This window comes from Cryptomeria japonica, chromosome 1 (assembly GCF_030272615.1).
Source record: "Cryptomeria japonica chromosome 1, Sugi_1.0, whole genome shotgun sequence".
Taxonomy (NCBI): domain Eukaryota; kingdom Viridiplantae; phylum Streptophyta; class Pinopsida; order Cupressales; family Cupressaceae; genus Cryptomeria; species Cryptomeria japonica.
Genome location: NC_081405.1, coordinates 31382909 through 31400878, shown reverse-complemented (window position 1 = coordinate 31400878; position 17970 = coordinate 31382909). Strand labels below are relative to the sequence as shown.

The window sequence follows — 17970 nt, the reverse complement described above, 5'->3', positions numbered from 1 at the left end:
TCATCATTAATATTCTCACACAATGAATTTGTGCTTTCCATTTGGTTCGTCATCCAATGCGTATAGAATAATAATAATAATAATAGTAATACATTTTAAAAAGCTAGGGTTCAAAGATGCTGGTATATTGCCCCCCTGGAAAAAGTAGCTTCCATTCAAACTTACTCTTTCAGAAAGCATCCGTAGTTTGGACGCAACTTCATTCTATCCCCACTTATATTCATTCGTGCTTTCCACGCCATTAAATAACAACAATAAAAATGTGATCACCACTCACTGCTCTGTGATAACCCAAAAAGCTCACTACTCACTCATCTGTGATCACCGAAAGCAAAAAAGTGAAAACCAAACATATGATAAATACAAAAGAAGAAAAGAGAAATATTCTGGATGAAGAATCTCTCTGCGTTACTTCAACGCCACAGAAGAAAAGTTCTCATGTTTTATAGCCCAAGATATCATCTCCATGGCCATCTTACATTTTGCATTATATGCAGGCTCATTGTAAGCAGGCAAATTGTGTGGGAGCTGAAAGAAAATCTCTTTTTTTATGCCATAACCATTTGAAAAAAGCTTAAGTGGAAGATGGGTTTGGAAGGAGAAATGGAAGCCATGGAGCAGCAGGTGGAAGCAGTGGCAAAAGCATTTGTTGATCATTACTATTATCTCTTTGACAACAGCCGAGCTAATTTGGTTTCTTTGTATAATGATTCGAATTCAATGCTGAGCTTTGAAGGGCAGAAGATCCAAGGAGCTAATAATATATTGCTCAAGCTCAACTCTCTGCCCTTTGAGCAATCCAAGCATAATATTTCTACCATTGATTGCCAGCACTCTGGGCCTGCAAATGGGATTTTGGTTTTTGTAAGTGGGAACCTTCAGCTTCCTGGTGAAGAGCATCCCCTCAGATTTAGCCAGGTACCCTTTTCTTTCTTTGGGTTTCCATTTCAATTTTGGTTTTTTTAGTTCGGATTGTTTGGATATCACAGTCGTCTTTTCTTTTTCTTTTTTTTACGTTTGTTATAAAATGTAATGAATCATGGAATACAATCCGAAACATTGATATTATACAAATCTTATACAATTAATTTATAATGAATCAGTAAAATATGATCTGAAATATTAATATGATCCAAGATATTGATACTATTCTTTCTTTAGATTTCTATTTTTCTTTGGGTTTTCTGATTTAGATCGTTTGAGTATCATATACCATTTTCTTTTGATGTTTGTTACAAAATATGATTCAAAATATTGATATTAGAAAAACAATGGACTAAAACATTGTCAGTTTCTGTTTTTGGGTGCAGATGTTCCATCTTATACCAACTCCAGAGGGAAGTTTCTATGTGCAAAATGATATCTTTCGCCTTAATTATGGATGACTGATATTCTGCATCTGTTTTGTTTTCTGCCATTATGGTGGTGCAACGTTCTCTGTAGAGAGTTAAACATCAGGGACACTGGTTAAGTGGTGAAGGAATGTTTTGATATATTTGTTTGAAATATTGGTCGAGGATTAGTCCAAGTGTTGTTGGATTATAGATATGTAATAATTTATAAAGGCAATTTTACATTTGTGTTTCTAAACTTTTCATTTAACAACAAGAATGAATTTTTTTTAATATATGTAATATAGATATTTACTGATAGAGTAGTTATAACTTCACTAATTTTAAGTGGATCTAAGATTTTTAAATGATTTTAATTCATCAATAATTTAATGAGTGAATACAGATCAAATAAAATTATTTTAGTAATGATATAAAATCAAATTAATAAAATATAGTTAGTTTTCACAAGAAATGTTAATCTTCATGAAGAAAAATAGAATTATAAGATTTCGTGATAGCATAAATGAATTCACAAGATAAAGAAATGGATGCATATATTGGAAAGAGAGCAGGTAAGTCTAGCTAATAAGAAAGTAACTCCAAATTATCCAAAACTAGGTGGGAGTTATACTGAGGAAAAGATGACATCCATCTTTATTTAACTAGGCTCACTACTGTAACTAGACAAACTAAACCAGATATGTAGGAAAATACATAATATCCAATTAAGGATAATAGAAAACCTATAGTAACAACCCCTTAATCACAACTTAAGTTGATGATAAGATGGATCCTAACAAATAAAGTATGATGAAATAACCATGTGCAAACACCCTTCTCTCCATATCCTCACTCCAAAAAGACCATCTCTAAACAAGTAGTTGCATCCCCAATAAATCTGATAAATGAAGAAACTTGGGTTCTAAGAAAAGTTCAATAGATATGTTATCAATCTACTAAAAATTCAAGCTGTATCAAAGACTAATGTCCTATCAATAGATAGGCTCCAAGATATATTGCATGGAACCTCTATGTGCTTGGTCCGCTAATTCATGATGAACTAAGTTTTTCTAAATGCATATGGCACTTTGATTGACACAAAATATAGTTGACACTCATCTGAATTACATGTCAAACTTAGTGAGAACATGCTAAAGCTAAATGGCTTTAGTGATAATACTAATAACACCTCAGTACTTGGTCTCAATGGAAGATAGAGCAATAGCATATTCTTCTTTAACCAACAAATAGGACCAAAACTAAGAGAGAAGTTACGATTTGAAGTGATATTGCAAAATTTACAATTCAATTTTTCTATTTTGAATCTATACACCTAAACAAGTCAATATCAATTCCCATTGTTAAGTGAACACAAAACTATGAGTACCAAAAATGTAATGCAAAATTCACTTTTTGTCCAAGTCTAGTGTAGCTCATGGTGGTCCTACATAAATGAAGAGACCATATCCATAGAATATAAAACTTTTATGAATCAAATAATTGAGGCTCACAACAAGCTATTGATATAAGGTATTGTTAGACAATAATGAAGAGTAATGGATATATCAAGCTTGAGTCTAGAAATAAAGAGACTTGAAGTAGGCTTGTAGTTAGCCATGTGAAACTACAAGAGAATATACAAAGTACTATTGGGCTATTTAACGGTGATACTAGAAGTAGGCTAAGATATTAATCTTTATATAATAATGTAACAAGACCAAGTTAGTCATTCAAAACCTACCATGAATATAATTCTTAACTATCAAAATTGACAAAGATCTCCCCATGATCCATAGGTCACCAACACAAACTAGACCTATCTATAGATAAGCTCCAAAATACTTTGCATGGAACCTCTGCATTCTTGGCCCAATTAATGGACTTTTTTTGAAATATATATGATATTTTTGTTGACATAAATTACAATTCATGGTCATATAAACTAGATATCAAACTTAGTGAAAATATGCTAAAGCCAAATGGCCTTAATGACAATATTAGTATCTCCTTCATACTTAATATTAGTGGAAGATAGAGAAATAGTGTACTACTTCTTTCTTGACCAACAAATAACTAAGAAGCTATAATTTAAAGTGGAATTGTAATACTGAGACCTTTTTTTCCAATTTAAATGTATACACCCCACCAAGTTAATATCATTACTAAGTGAATCAAAAACTATGAGTACAATAAATTTAACAAATTTTATCAACTTAGTTTCCTTATAGTGTAGCTCATGGTTCTCCTACATGGATCCAAAGACCAAGCCCATATTAGATATGGAATATCATTCCTTTTATGAATAAAATAAATGAGGCTTCCATTGAGCTATTGATACAAGATACGATTGACCAATGGTAAAGAGTATTGGGCATCATGTTTGACTCTAGAAAGAAAAAGACTTGAAGTAGGTTTGTAGTTACCCATATGAAACCACAAGAGCATATTAAGAGTGTACTTGGACAATGTAATGGTTATCCTATAAGTAGAATAATATATTTGAATTGTGAGAAAATTGTTAGGACAAGGTAACATTAACCTTGCAAATCCTAAGCCATTCACATGTCTCCATGTTCCTTGGAAAGTGTTCCCTAGGACATGTGAGAAAAATAATAAATATTTGTACTCCACATCTAATTGTAATTTTATTTTCAAGAGGTGAACATGAAGAAGTGATAAAGATAAATTAAAATGGACAAAATAAACTACTTCCCCTGTCCAAACTAAGATATTAAGGGTCATGCATTGGGCACCCAAGTTTGGGAGGAGAACAAGTCTCCCTTTGGTGATCTGAAGTGTCATCAAGAGCTACAAGGCATCCAAAATGTTAAAGGTCTAAGTGTATTTGATTAAGGGTACTCCCCTTACAAACAACAACAACAACAACAACAAAAACAAGAAAAACAACAAAGAAATAAACAAAAAATGCAAGAAAAAATTCTTTCTTTTTATTATCCCAGTGAAATGAAAGTACAACATTCAAAATATAACATGCTACAACCACATGGTCTTTCTCATTACAATAATCTACATGCCAAAGCCACAATCTACACTTTCAGAACTATCATTTTTAACTCTTGTTTGCCTTCTTTATCTTGGGAAGTATATCTACCCTAGAATGTTATAGAAAGTGTAATTCCCCCTTTTTGTGATCGACCGCTTTTCTCTCATTTTTTCCCACATTGGAAAATACAGAGAATATGTCCAAAATGGGTTTTGGCACCCACGAGAGTATTTTGAAAAAAAATTATTTTTCTTCCTAAAGTAGCACAACTTCCAAAGGCTATATCTTTTGATATGGGAACCTAATTGAGCCTAGTATTTTTTAAAATTGAAGATATCCGAGTGATCTACACTAATCTTTCCACAAATCATCAATTGATCAAACATTCATCAAGGTCCAATTCAATCCTTTAAAGGTACATAATCTAAGTTGAATATATTTTTATACAATTTTTCAACCTTGAAATATTAATATCTCCCAAACAATGCATGATATTGAGATGATTCTTTATCCAATCATTATATTTTCCCACTCTTCTCCTTGGGGTCAATTTTAAGGTTCATAGATTCACAAATGCAAACTTACTAAAAATAGTCACCCTACCTTTTTTAGCCCTTAGTGACAATTATTCACAAAAATTAGTAGAATTCAAAATAAACAATATTTTCGGGTGATGAAAGATTGCTCTTACCTCTTGCATTAGACACATGGGGTAATTTGAGAAGTGACCTTGTCAAATCTCAAGTGTGTTGGAATACAAGGAATCCAGGAACACTGAGAGGGGGGGTGAATCAGTGTTCTGTCAGTAATATAAGATTTTACCTTATTATAACATACACATATAAACCGGTAAATGAGGAAACATATAACATGAAGTAAATAAACCAGCCACATGAATGTGTCAACACCTATCCTTCTGGAGATCTACATTCTTGATTTGGCACTATGGTTATATTGGTTTACTGTTGAACCGACACATTGTGTTCACCGGCAAGTTTAGTGACTTATGCATAGTCACCGGTATATTGTTCACTGGCAGGTTATATGGTTCAATGACACTGATGATGACTTCTTATCATCTGTAGATCACTTGGTTATATCGAAGACATGGTTTGGATACTTGGGTTTGATGTTTTGGTTATTGGTCTAATCACGTTGACTTATTTGCTATTACCGACAGATTGGTCTAGGTTATGGACCGGTATGCGTTATCTATTCTAGATCAGCACGATACATTATGGAGATGATTTATTGATTGGATATTGTTGTAAATGTATTGAGCCGACATGTTGTATCGCATCAAGACTTATTTGTAATTGATTTTATTGTAATATTCTTAGTGAGCTGACCTACACTTTGGTTTTAGGTTTTGTATATATGTAAGATCTCATTTGTGAGATGGGACATGGGATATGGTATTGTAACATGGTATGTGCGAGTATTGAAGATCATATGAGCAGACCATAGAGAAGGTTTAAGGAAGGTTTGAATGTGATTGTCAGAGCTTAACCGGTACTGAATCTAGCATTGGAGATGCTATTTTGAGAAGTACATTATTCTAGGATTTAACCATCCTACTACAGTCATTGCGACTCCCATTTGAGCAATGTGCTCTAGGTGGTTGGCCTTTCTACATGTGCAAACCCCATTTGTATACACATACTATCTACAAGTAGTATCATTTGATTGTGGGTAAGGTTTCCCACATTGTTTTTTCCCCTTACAAGGTTTCCACATCAAAATCTTTGTGTTATGTGTTGTGGATGTTGTTTCTCTTTCTGTTACATGCATTAATTTTCACCGGTATTGATATTAACTGTTAATCTGTTTACCGACATTGAGTTTGGTTTACCGATATTAAGTATCAAGTTTGATTAAGTTAAAATTGGGTTGAAATTCATTAACAACTGATTCATCCCCCCTCTCAGTTACCTTCTGGTTCTTAATAGAATGAACACCATAACACTGAATTTATACGTGGAAAACCTCAAAGAGGAAAAACCATAGTGGGATTTGTGACCCACAATATCAATTCACTCGCCATATGAAAGATATTACATAGCATGGGGGCCTGCACATGGAGGAAGGCACATTGCCTAGAGCACACTGCTCAACACAAAAGAGTCTCACTGACTACAAGCTTCTGCTAAGATAAAACAGTAATGGTGAACTCACAAAATACATCTGCAATGCCAAAAATAGTTCCGGTTATAGCTTTGTTCTGTACCAGTTGATAAACCCTAAACCCTTTTACCGGTATCTCCTTTCCTCCAAGAATGCTTTACAAACCGTCTACTAATGATTGCATAATATAACTTTTACATACAAATGACCTACATACATATCCTTCGCATCACATTATTCTTCTCCACATTCATTATACTCATTGTCCTATATCAAAATGATCTAATAAACTGACTTGTATACCCTTTACAAACAATATGCCTTATGTCATCTTACAAAACATTACAAAAGATATTCAATGTCAGACCTATACAATAATTACAAAATTATTTTACAAATAAAACCTTTCGGTTCGCAAATGGATGTCGGCTTCTGTAATGCCCTTCAAAATACCCTAAAGAAACTAAACAATAATATACAAATGGAGATAATTTTTTTTTATTAACATCTAATAACAACTAATGCAACACATAATATCTCCATTTATTTACATTCATTCATCAATTAACCAATATGAACATACATCATTACTCTTTTCATGAATTAATGCAAGGGGAAATAACACAACATCATTAATCTTTCCCTAGGGTACTTTAGCATCATTACTTAAATTCATTTCCATGATAGAATACTACGCACATGATAGGTATATTTCACCTTTATTAATGCATCATAATCTAATTATCTACTCATGAGATATGCAACCTACAACATTACTTACTTCCCATGATATGCATAATTTTCTTTCTACCAATGCATCTATATGAATCATTCATGTTTACTAAATCCATTTAACATCCTATAACATATTTATTTATTACTCCATGAACATTCCTCTTTCAAGATTATTTAATATTATAACTAGCGTCTATTCATTCCATGAGATAATACAACTGATCCATAATGCAATTCCATTCTATTCCAAATATAATCCATTTATTTCCATGACTCATAAGATCACCTCTCTACAATAGTGAAATACAACTAGGCCTTAATTCCAATTTCCAACTACAATTCATCAACAAATATAAGTACATTAAATACATCATGAGCATATCTCTTTCTACTACAAGATTCCATCTATGATATGCAAAAGTAATACATTACATACAATTTATCTTATCCATTACATAAATATGCTACAAGGCACATCCATAGTACATAATGAAGAAGAATCCACATCCACGCAAGAAGAATCCAAAAGAACATCCCAATGGATAAAAAGAACAAACCTTCAAACCATGTGGAACCAAAGTAACCACCCCTCATGCTAGGCGATGACACAAGGTCCCAACACATACTCTAAACCTAAGCTGGCACCTATAACCAAGGAGACTAGCCACACAAGGACTCTCAAGAAAGAACTTACATAATACAACAAGAATGAACTCCTAGAGGAATAAAACTCATCAAAACATAAATGCATCCAATAAGCATAATCATAAATCATACAGGGGAAACACATGTAGGAGTGGAGTGTCATCACATGCCATCCTCATAACATAATAACACAAGGCACTATCCTGATGGACATGTGGAGCCATCTCAACCTATGAGAGACTAAGGGAGATTAGCTTACCGTCTTCACGGCCTTCTCATGCTTATCCTAAAACATCCTCCCTAGGACTAAGTCATGAGGCACAAAACAATTTATCATCTTATTAATTAATCTAACTACCCAACCCATCAATTATTATGTTATCACTTATTTACAAATCACGAAAAACTCCATTGTGCCCTGGTGGTCTAGAATTCATCAATCCTTACAAGGAACCTCATGCAAGCCTATCTCTTGTAACGCCGATCATCAAAACGAAGCCAAATTCCCCCTAACATGGTTTCAAACATGACAACACAAGAGGCTCTAGAATCATAATTAGATCTGAGAACATACATAAATCTGAAATCACAAATAATCCATATGCAAACAACAATCTCATCTCATAATCATGAAACATGTGAAAATTAACATCATGAGAACCAAAATTCAATGAGCCTCTTGGCCAAATAAACATATCAAGGCCATAAGAAATTCCATCAAATCTGAAACAAATCATCAAATAATCTCAGCAAGGCCTATCCACCTGTTGGTGCATAATCACAAGAATCTCAATCTCTCTCTTGGCGCATCAACAATAGAGGAAGCACAAACAACTGAAATGGAGTAAAATGCATACAAAACTCAAAAATAAATCATATGAAGACATCACCAATCATAAATCAACATTAGACAACATCATAAATACCCTCAAAAAGCCTCTAGTATGGCCCCAAATCCAACTGACATCACACAGACTTCAAACTGGACAAAACCATAAAAATACATAGAATTGTGCATACGAATGATACTTTAGCGCATCTGGGTGATCTCTTAGCGCATAGGGTGATTATCTTAGCGCATATAATCATTCCTTTAGCGCATCGAAAAAAAGTGTAAATTTCGGAAGAAAACTGCTTAAGTGCGGGATCAAAATTGCTTGAAATATAATTAGCCAAATATGACGTATTTATACTCCTTGGAATCGGCACGAAATGAACTATAAGAATATGGAAAAAAATAAAATAATAATATTCACCCAAGGAATTCCATTTGAAAATATAATGCAGACTTTTGGAAGAAGAACATCTCCAGCATTGTCAAAACTGAGGCAATACTCAACAACCTTGAATCTAAAACATAGCAAGCATAATATATGATTCAAATACATTTAAAAATACATTCCACATAACAAATAACATCCATACACAAGAGGATGAGTGAAATGAAAAGGGGAAAAAGTTTTGTGAGTCTCCTCTACGATAGAGCCAGATTGGGAGCTCACAAAGACTCCTCTTTCCTAGATTCACAATCTCCAGAAGAACTCATCTACTAGGTTAAAATATCCCTAATATACAATAGAAATCTATTAAAATAATTCATACAAGACATATACAAAATTTGCAACATATTCCTCATGTCAAACATTCATGGCAATGCACAGGAAGCATTATTTCCAAAACTGTAAACCAAGTAAAGAATCTAGAATCCCATGGCTACCCATTCCAAATCTAGGAAGACTAAAGAGAATGCATAAACCAAATCGTTTTTTTTTTTTAACCAAATCAAACATGGAGCATACAAGTTTCAAAACTTTGAAAGCAAAACAAGAAACCAATGGAGAGGCCTCCAACCTGCAACCTGTGGGATGGTTTGTAGCTGAAAAAAGAGCTCCCACAAGCCAAACCAAATCCAATCCAAGCTCCAGCCAAAACCAAGAGAGAAGAAATCCAAAACCAAGAAGAAAACTTGCTGGAGAAATTTTCTAGAGAATAGCCAACCCAACCTGAAAAACCTCACGAGAATGAAAATAAAAAGCAACAATAATCCAAAACCTTAGCCTCAATCTTAGCCAATCAAAATATTCCATTTTGGAGTATATTTTACCAACCCACCATATAATATAATTTATTCACCCATTTTGAATTTAAGCAATGAGAGTGAAGGGTAGGTAAAGTAAATAAAATATACTTATTCAACTAAGTGGGATTATTTTTATTTCTTTATTTAATTTAATGTGTTCATACAACCCACTTAGGAATAAAAGTCAAACTATTAAATAAATATAAGCTGAAAATAAATTTAATCCAAAAGGGGATTAAAATAAATAAACCAAAAGCTAATAAAATAAATTAAAGAACCAAATAAATATAAGATATCAAATAAATATTAAACCATAGAAAGTCAAATAAATAATTAAATAATCAAATACCATTAAAGATTAAATCGCAAATATTAAATAAATATTAAACAACAATAAAGCTTATAAAATCAATAAATGTTAATTATCAAATAAATATAAATATCAAATAATTAAATATTCAAAACTTATAAATTAAATACATTAAAATGAACATTTCCAAATAGAAATCTACACATCAAGAGCCACATAATTACTCTAACATAATCGAGTAAATCAACCGGTATAAACTGGACTTACAATACCAAACAACCAAGCTTACTAATTGACATGGCGAATTATGCCAACATGTTGACTACTCACGGTGAAGAATTTAGACCTAGAGTATGTGAGGGGAAACTCATGCCATCTCCGAACCACATAAGCCATTGGAACTGAAGACATGCTCAGACCTGTGAAGCCAGGTGGAGTCAATGTCTGGTACCTGCAAAATCCTGCAACCACAAAAGGGCAATACAACATATACATATACATATATAGAACAAGCAACTGATAGAGAATCACGATGACACATCCCGCTCGCAATGAGTGATGTGGAATCGTCTCTATCACGAAGACAGTCAAATAATAGTCAAACACATCTCATAAACATCTCATCATATGTAAACATAAAGTAGGGCCAGCATAATCATAATCATCATCAAAACCATGATAAATCTAATCTATCAATAATCCATCACATAGTGAGCATATAAAATCCATCGAGTACATATATCATCAAATCACATGATCAATCATGATAGTACCAACATCCATATAGATAATCAAAATAGCATATGTCCAATATTATCTAACATCAATCACAAGTCACTGAAGCACATGAGTAATCATCATCCAAATCATCAAAATATAGTCTAGATAAGTCTATCAATCATAATATAAATGTCAACTCTAGTCGAAATAAGTCAAATCAAGGGTGGACACTACATCCTCCCCCCCTTTGTATAGGCTTACTCTTGGAAGCCTGAGAACAAATAGGGATATATCTCTCTCATCTACACTACATCCTCCCATGTAGCTGAAGAATCATCAATCGGATCCCACTAGACCCTTACCTGCTCTACGTTTTGGCCTCTAATGGACATCTCTCTGTGCTAAAGAATGCACACATGCTCCATAGAAATTTGCACGTCCTCAACTTGTAAAGCATTCCAATCCAACACATGCGAAATATCAGGATGATATAACCTCAAAACTGAAACATGAAAAACATCATGGATGCGGGACAAGCTAGGTGGAAAGTCAAGGCGATAAGCCACAGGACCAATCCACTCCAAAATCTCAAAAAGTCTAACAAACCGAGGCGCCAACTTAGAGCCTTTTCCGTAATGGATCAGACCTTTTCGTGGGTGAACTCTCAGAAATGCCCTATCACCAATAAAAAACCATGTATGAACTCGATGAGCATCCGCATATTTCTTCTATCTATCCTGAGCAGCCAACAAATGCTCTCTAATGCGAGCCACCTGCTCCTCCATATCCGACAACATCTCTAATCCAATACGTAGTCTATCCTCTAAACGGTCCCAACTCAAGGGCATGCGACATGGTCTACCATATAAAGCCTGATAAGGAGACATACCAATAGAGCTATGGTAACCATTATTGTATGCAAACTCAACCAAATAGAGATAATCCTCCCAATAAGACTTCTGATCCATCATGTACATCCTCAACATATCCTCCAAAACCTGGTTCCCCCTCTCTATCTGTCCATCTGTCTCAGGGTGATAAGCTGAACTAAAGTTCAACTGCGTACCCAAATCATGCTGAAGAGCTGTCCAAAATGCTGATGTGAACACTGGATCATGATCTAATATGATCCACTGAGGAATACCATGCAGCCTCACAACTCCTTCCAAGAAAACCTAAGCTATTGTCATTGTTGTATAAGAAGACCTGATCGGAGAAAAGTGTGCTACTTTGGTCAATCTGTCTATAGTAACCATAATAGCATCATGACGGTGTGAAGACATGGGCAATCCAGCTATAAAATCCATAGATATAATATCCCATTTCCATCCTTGAACCAAATGTGACTATAATGATCTACGGGATGTTGATGCTCTGCCTTCACTCACTGACACTCTAGGCAACATGCCACAAAATGTGCAATATCTCTCCTTATACCAAACCAATGATATATCTGTCTCAAATCTGCGTGCATCTTCTTGACACTTGGATGTGCAGAGTAAGGTGCACGATGTCCCTCTGACACGATCAAATCTCGAAGACCTTCTGATGGTGGAACATAAATACATCCCAAATGCCTAAGAAGTCCATCTGATTCCACTGAGTAACCTGCATATTTTCCCTCAAGAGCTCTACCTATGGCAACCTCTACAATAATCTCCTGATACCATACATCAAAAGGAAGGGCACTAAAAATATGGCTCCTCAAATCCACACTAAGAGACATTGCTGAAATCTCATGCTTCCTGTGACTCAAAGCATCTACTAACACATTCTCTTTACCCTGAGTATATCTCACCTCAAAGTCATACTCACATAAGAACTCCATCCAATGCCTCTGCCTAGCATTCAAATTTGGTTGTGTGAAGATATACTGCAAACTGTGGTGATCACTATGTAACTTGAATCTATGCGCAAGAAGAAAGTGCCTCCATCTAACTAAAGCATGAACCACTGCTACCGACTCAAGATCATGGGTGGGATAATTCTTCTCATGATTCTTAAGTTTTCGCAACTCATATGCAATCACACGACCATCCTGCATCAATACTGATCCTAGACCCTCCAAAGAAGCATCTGTGCACACCACAAAATTCCCGAAAGGATCTGGTACTACTAAAATAGGTGCACTGGTCAAATGCTCCTTAAGGATATGAAATATTGTCTCACACTGCTATGTCCAAGCAAAATTTTTTCCTTTTCTCTGAAGAGAAGTGATAGGATGAGTTATCCTTTAAAAATTATGAACATATCTGCGATAATATCCTGCTAAACCCATGAAACTACGCACCTCTCCCACATTAGTGGGTGCTGGCAAATCAACAATCACCTGAATCTTCAAGGGATCAACTGTGCTACCCTCTCCAGAAATCACATGACCAAGATACCTCACCTCTATCTGGAAGAAATCACACTTCGGCAAATTGGCGTATAGTTGATTCTCCCTAAGACACTGCAAAATCTGCCTCACATGATCCTCATGCTCCTCAATCGATCTCGAATAAATCAAAATATCATCCAGAAATACTAATACAAATCTGTCCAAATACAACCTGAATACACCATTCATCAAGCTCATGAAAACTGAAGGTGCATTCATGAGACCAAAAGGTACCACTGTGAACTCATAATGACCATATCTAGTGCGAAAAGTTGTGCGATGAATGTCCGCCTCTTGAATCCTCAACTGGTGATACCCGGACTTAAGGTCAATCTTAGAGAAAACCTTGGCATCCTTAATCTAGTCAAATAAATCATCTATCCAAGGCAAGGGATATCGATTCTTCACCGTCACCTTATTAAGTTGTCTGTAATCAATGCATAATCGAAGAGATCCATCTTTCTTCTTCACAAATAACATAGGTGTACCCCAAGGGGACACACTAGGATGAATAAACCCCTTCACCAACAACTCCTCTAACTGGACACTCAACTCATCCAACTCCTATGTGGTCATCCGATAGGGAGCCCTAGAAATAGGCTCAGCTCCTGGCACCAAATCAATCCTGAAATCTATATCTCACCGAGGGGGCATACCTGGAATCTCACTAGGAAAAATATCTGCAAACTCCTGAAGAATGGGATGCTATTGCAATAAATCCTCTGAGCTAACTCCCTCATCCACATCCTTCACTCTAATCGCAAACAACTGGCAACCCTTACGCGCACACCTCTTCATCTGCATAGCAGAAATCATGTGAAGAGAGATAGGTCTCTAAATACCTACAATCTTCACACTCTTCCCACTATCATCCTTCCACTGCACTCTCTTACCTCAACAATCTATCTGTTCTTGGTGAGATCCAATCTAATCCATACCAAGAACCACATCATAAGATCCCAAAGACATAACACGAAGATCCACAGAAGTATGGCAATCTTCTAAATCTAAAGGACAATTGAGCACAAGGGAATCCACTACTACTTTGGACCCCGTAGCTAACTCTACCTACCATCTATTATCTTGCTTTTCCTTAGAAAGCCTGCATCTCTCTACTAGAAAAGGATAAATAAAAGAGTCTAATGCTCCAGAATCAAATAATACTGAATAAGAGATACCACCTATCACACCTGATGCTCAGCTTGACGATTATCAACCGCCACAAAAAATGCGATGAGACCTGCCTGCATCTCCAACTATAGGCTCAAAAGTAGCTGGCTTCTACTACCCTGACATCTGAGAAGTACGCTGAGGATAATGAACGACAATGTGACCTGGTTGTCCACATGCGAAGCAATCTCTCCCGACAAACACTTTGCTACCTGGTGCTATACTCGACTGCTGAAAACTGCCTCTACTAGAAGCTGGCTATGAACTCTGCACTGGTTGGGAAGGAGTAGGTCTCCTATCACGCTGATGATTGTGACTCCTATCAACCTAAAATCTGGCATCTCGAGGAAAGCTCTACCCCTAAGAAAACCTCTTCTTAAACTGCTGACCACTACGAAAAGAAGAAGGATGGCTCCTAGCATATCCTGAAGACTATTGTTGTGGTCCTCTCATTGTAGATCCTATAACAGGTGCACTAACTGTCTGTCCTCCAGTCGATCCTCCTAATGCTAATGAAAGATTCTCCTCTACTAGTCTCACCTTCTCCACAACTGCCTCTAAGTTCTTAAGTTCGTGCATCCAAACCTCTCCACCAATATGATCATTAAGACCTCTCACAAAGTGTTGAATCAACATCGGCTCATCATCTGCATATCCAGCATATTGCCTAAGCTTGAAGAATCTGTGCTCATACTGCTCCACAGTCATCCTCTGCTATCTCAAATCGTGGACCTCGTTGGCCTTCCTCTGCCTCCAATGATCTAAAAGAAATCTAGCCCCAAACCACTCCAAGGATAACTCCCATGATATTGTAGCTATGTCCAAATGCAACTTTTGTTCCTCCATGTGCCACCATGTCATCGCAAAATCGCACATCTCGCCTTGGTGTTACTAATACACTGATGCAAAGAAAAACACCTACCTAGATCCAATAACCACGTCTCCGCCTCCATGCCACTACCTAAGCCATCAAAAGTAGGAGGATGAGTCCTATTCAGATCTCTGATGTGACTAGCTACAAGCGCCTCCTGATCCACCTACATTATCCTCCTAGGAGAATGCAAACGCTCTCTCTCTTGATGCTCCAAATGATGAGATCCCTCTTGCTGGTTCTCTTCCTGTCTCGGTCCTAGGCGACCAAGAAGCTCCCGAAGTACATTCACCAATTGTGCAATCAGATCATCTCTAGGCTGCTCTTGCTCTTTTTCCTCATGGTGTGACTCTTTAGAAACCTCGGGGTGGGGGTTCCTGTGAGTACCCATGCGACTAGCATGACGATGATCTCTACCCCTAACAGGCATCTTATCTAAGAAAATGCAAAGGAAAGTATAAGCTAAAAATCTAAGGGAACTTTAACAAGTAAACATAAATAGCAGGGATAAAACCATTGGGCTACCCCATGCCAAACGCTAAAATTCACAATGGGCTAAATCGAAACTAGAGTACCCAGTGTTAAACATGGGCTCTGATACCAAGTTGTAATGCCCACCAAAATACCCTAAAGAAACTAAACAATAATATACAAATGGAGATAAAAAAAAATTTAATTAACATCTAATAACAACTAATGCAACACATAATATCTCCATTTATTTACATTCATTCATCAATTAACCAATATGAACATACATCATTACTCATTTCATGAATTAACGCAAGCGGAAATAACACAACATCAATCATCTTTCCCTAGGGTACTTTAGCATCATTACTTAAATTCATTTTTACAATAGCATACTACGCACATGATAGGTATATTTCACCTTCATTAATGCATCATAATCTAATTATCTACTCAAGAGATATGCAACCTACAACATTACTTACTTCCCATGATATGCATAATTTTCATTCTACCAATGCATCTATATGAATCATTCATGTTTACTAAATCCATTTAACATCCTATAACATATTCATTTATTACTCCATGAACATTCCTCTTTCAAGATTATTTAACATTCTAACTAGCCTCTAATCATTCCATGAGATAATACAATTGATTCATAATGCAATTCCATTCTATTCCAACTATAATCCATTTATTTCCATGACTCATAAGATCACCTCTCTACAATAGTACAATACAACTAGGCCTTAATTCCAATTTCCAACTACAATTCATCAACAAATATAAGTACATTAGATACATCATGATCATAGCTCTTTCTACTACAAGATTCCATCTATGATATACAAAAGTATTACATTACATACATTTTATCTTATCCATTACATAAATCTGCTACAAGGTACATCCATAGTACATAATGAAGAAGAATCCAAAAGAACATCCCAATGGCTAAAAAGAAAAAACCTCTAGACCATGTGGAACCAAAGGAACCACCCCCCGTGCTAGGAGATGACACAAGGTCCCAATACATACTCTAAACCTAAGCTGGCACCTATAACCAAGGAGACTAACCACACAAGGACTCTCAAGCAAGAACTTACACAATACAACAAGAATGAACTCCCAGAGGCATAAAAATCATCAAAACATAAATGCATCCAATAAGCATAATCATAAATATCAAGTGGAAACACATGTAGGAGTGGAGTGTCATCACATGCCATCCTCATAACAAAATAACATAAGGCACTAGCCTGATGGACATGTAGAGCCATCTCAACCTATGAGAGATTGAGGGAGATTAGCTTACCATCTTCACAGCCTTCTCATGCTTATCCTAAAACATCCTCCCTAGGACTAAGTCATGAGGCACAAAACAATTTATCATCTTATTAATTAATCTAACTACCCAACCCATCAATTATTATGTTATCACTTATTTCTAAATCATGGAAAACTCCATTGTGCCCTGGTGGTCTAGACTTCATCAATCCTTACAAGTAAGCTCATGCAAGCCTATCTCTCATGACCTTGTTCATCACAAGGAAGCCCACTCCCCCCTAACATTGTCTCAAACATGACAACACAAGAGGCTCTAGAATCATAATTAGATCTGAGAACATACATAAATCTGAAATCACAAATAATCCATATGCAAACAACAATCTCATCTCATAATCATGAAACATGTGAAAATTAACATCATGAGAACCAAAAATAAATGAGACTCTTGGCCAAATAAACATATCAAGGCCATAAGAAATGCCATCAAATCTGAAATGAATCATCAAATAATCTCAGCAAGGCCTATCCACTTGCTGGCGCATAGTCACAAGAATCTCAATCTCTCTCTTGGCGCATTAACAAGAGAGGAAGCACAAACAACTCAAATGGAGTAAAATGCATACAAAACTGAAAAATAAATCATATGAAGACATGACCAATCATAAATCAACATTAGACAACATCATAAATGCCCTTAAAGAACCTCTAGTACGACCCAAAATCCAACTGACATCACACAGACTTCAAACTGGACAAAACCTTAAAAATACACAGAATGGTGCATATGACTGATACTTTAGTGCATCTGGGTGATCTCTTAGCGCATAGGG

General features: G+C 35.7%; 1 protein-coding gene across 1 annotated transcript; it reads left to right on the top strand.

Moving 5' to 3' along the window:
- The first annotated feature begins 309 nt into the window (after positions 1–309).
- LOC131048667 (nuclear transport factor 2B) lies at positions 310–1576 on the top strand. The gene is made up of 2 exons (XM_057982711.2): positions 310–918; positions 1311–1576. The coding sequence occupies exons 1-2, from the start codon at positions 586–588 to the stop codon at positions 1383–1385; spliced, it is 408 nt and encodes a 135-aa protein (XP_057838694.1). The 5' UTR covers positions 310–585; the 3' UTR covers positions 1386–1576.
- Positions 1577–17970: the final 16394 nt, after the last annotated feature.

What these genes read in the sequence shown, in the direction of transcription:
- LOC131048667 (XM_057982711.2), top strand. Translation starts at nt 586, where the DNA reads ATGGGTTTGGAAGGAGAAATGGAAGCCATGGAGCAGCAGGTGGAAGCA. An exon ending in ATCCCCTCAGATTTAGCCAG is followed by an intron (nt 919 to 1,310) that starts GTACCCTTTTCT and finishes TTTTGGGTGCAG; the next exon opens with ATGTTCCATCTTATACCAAC.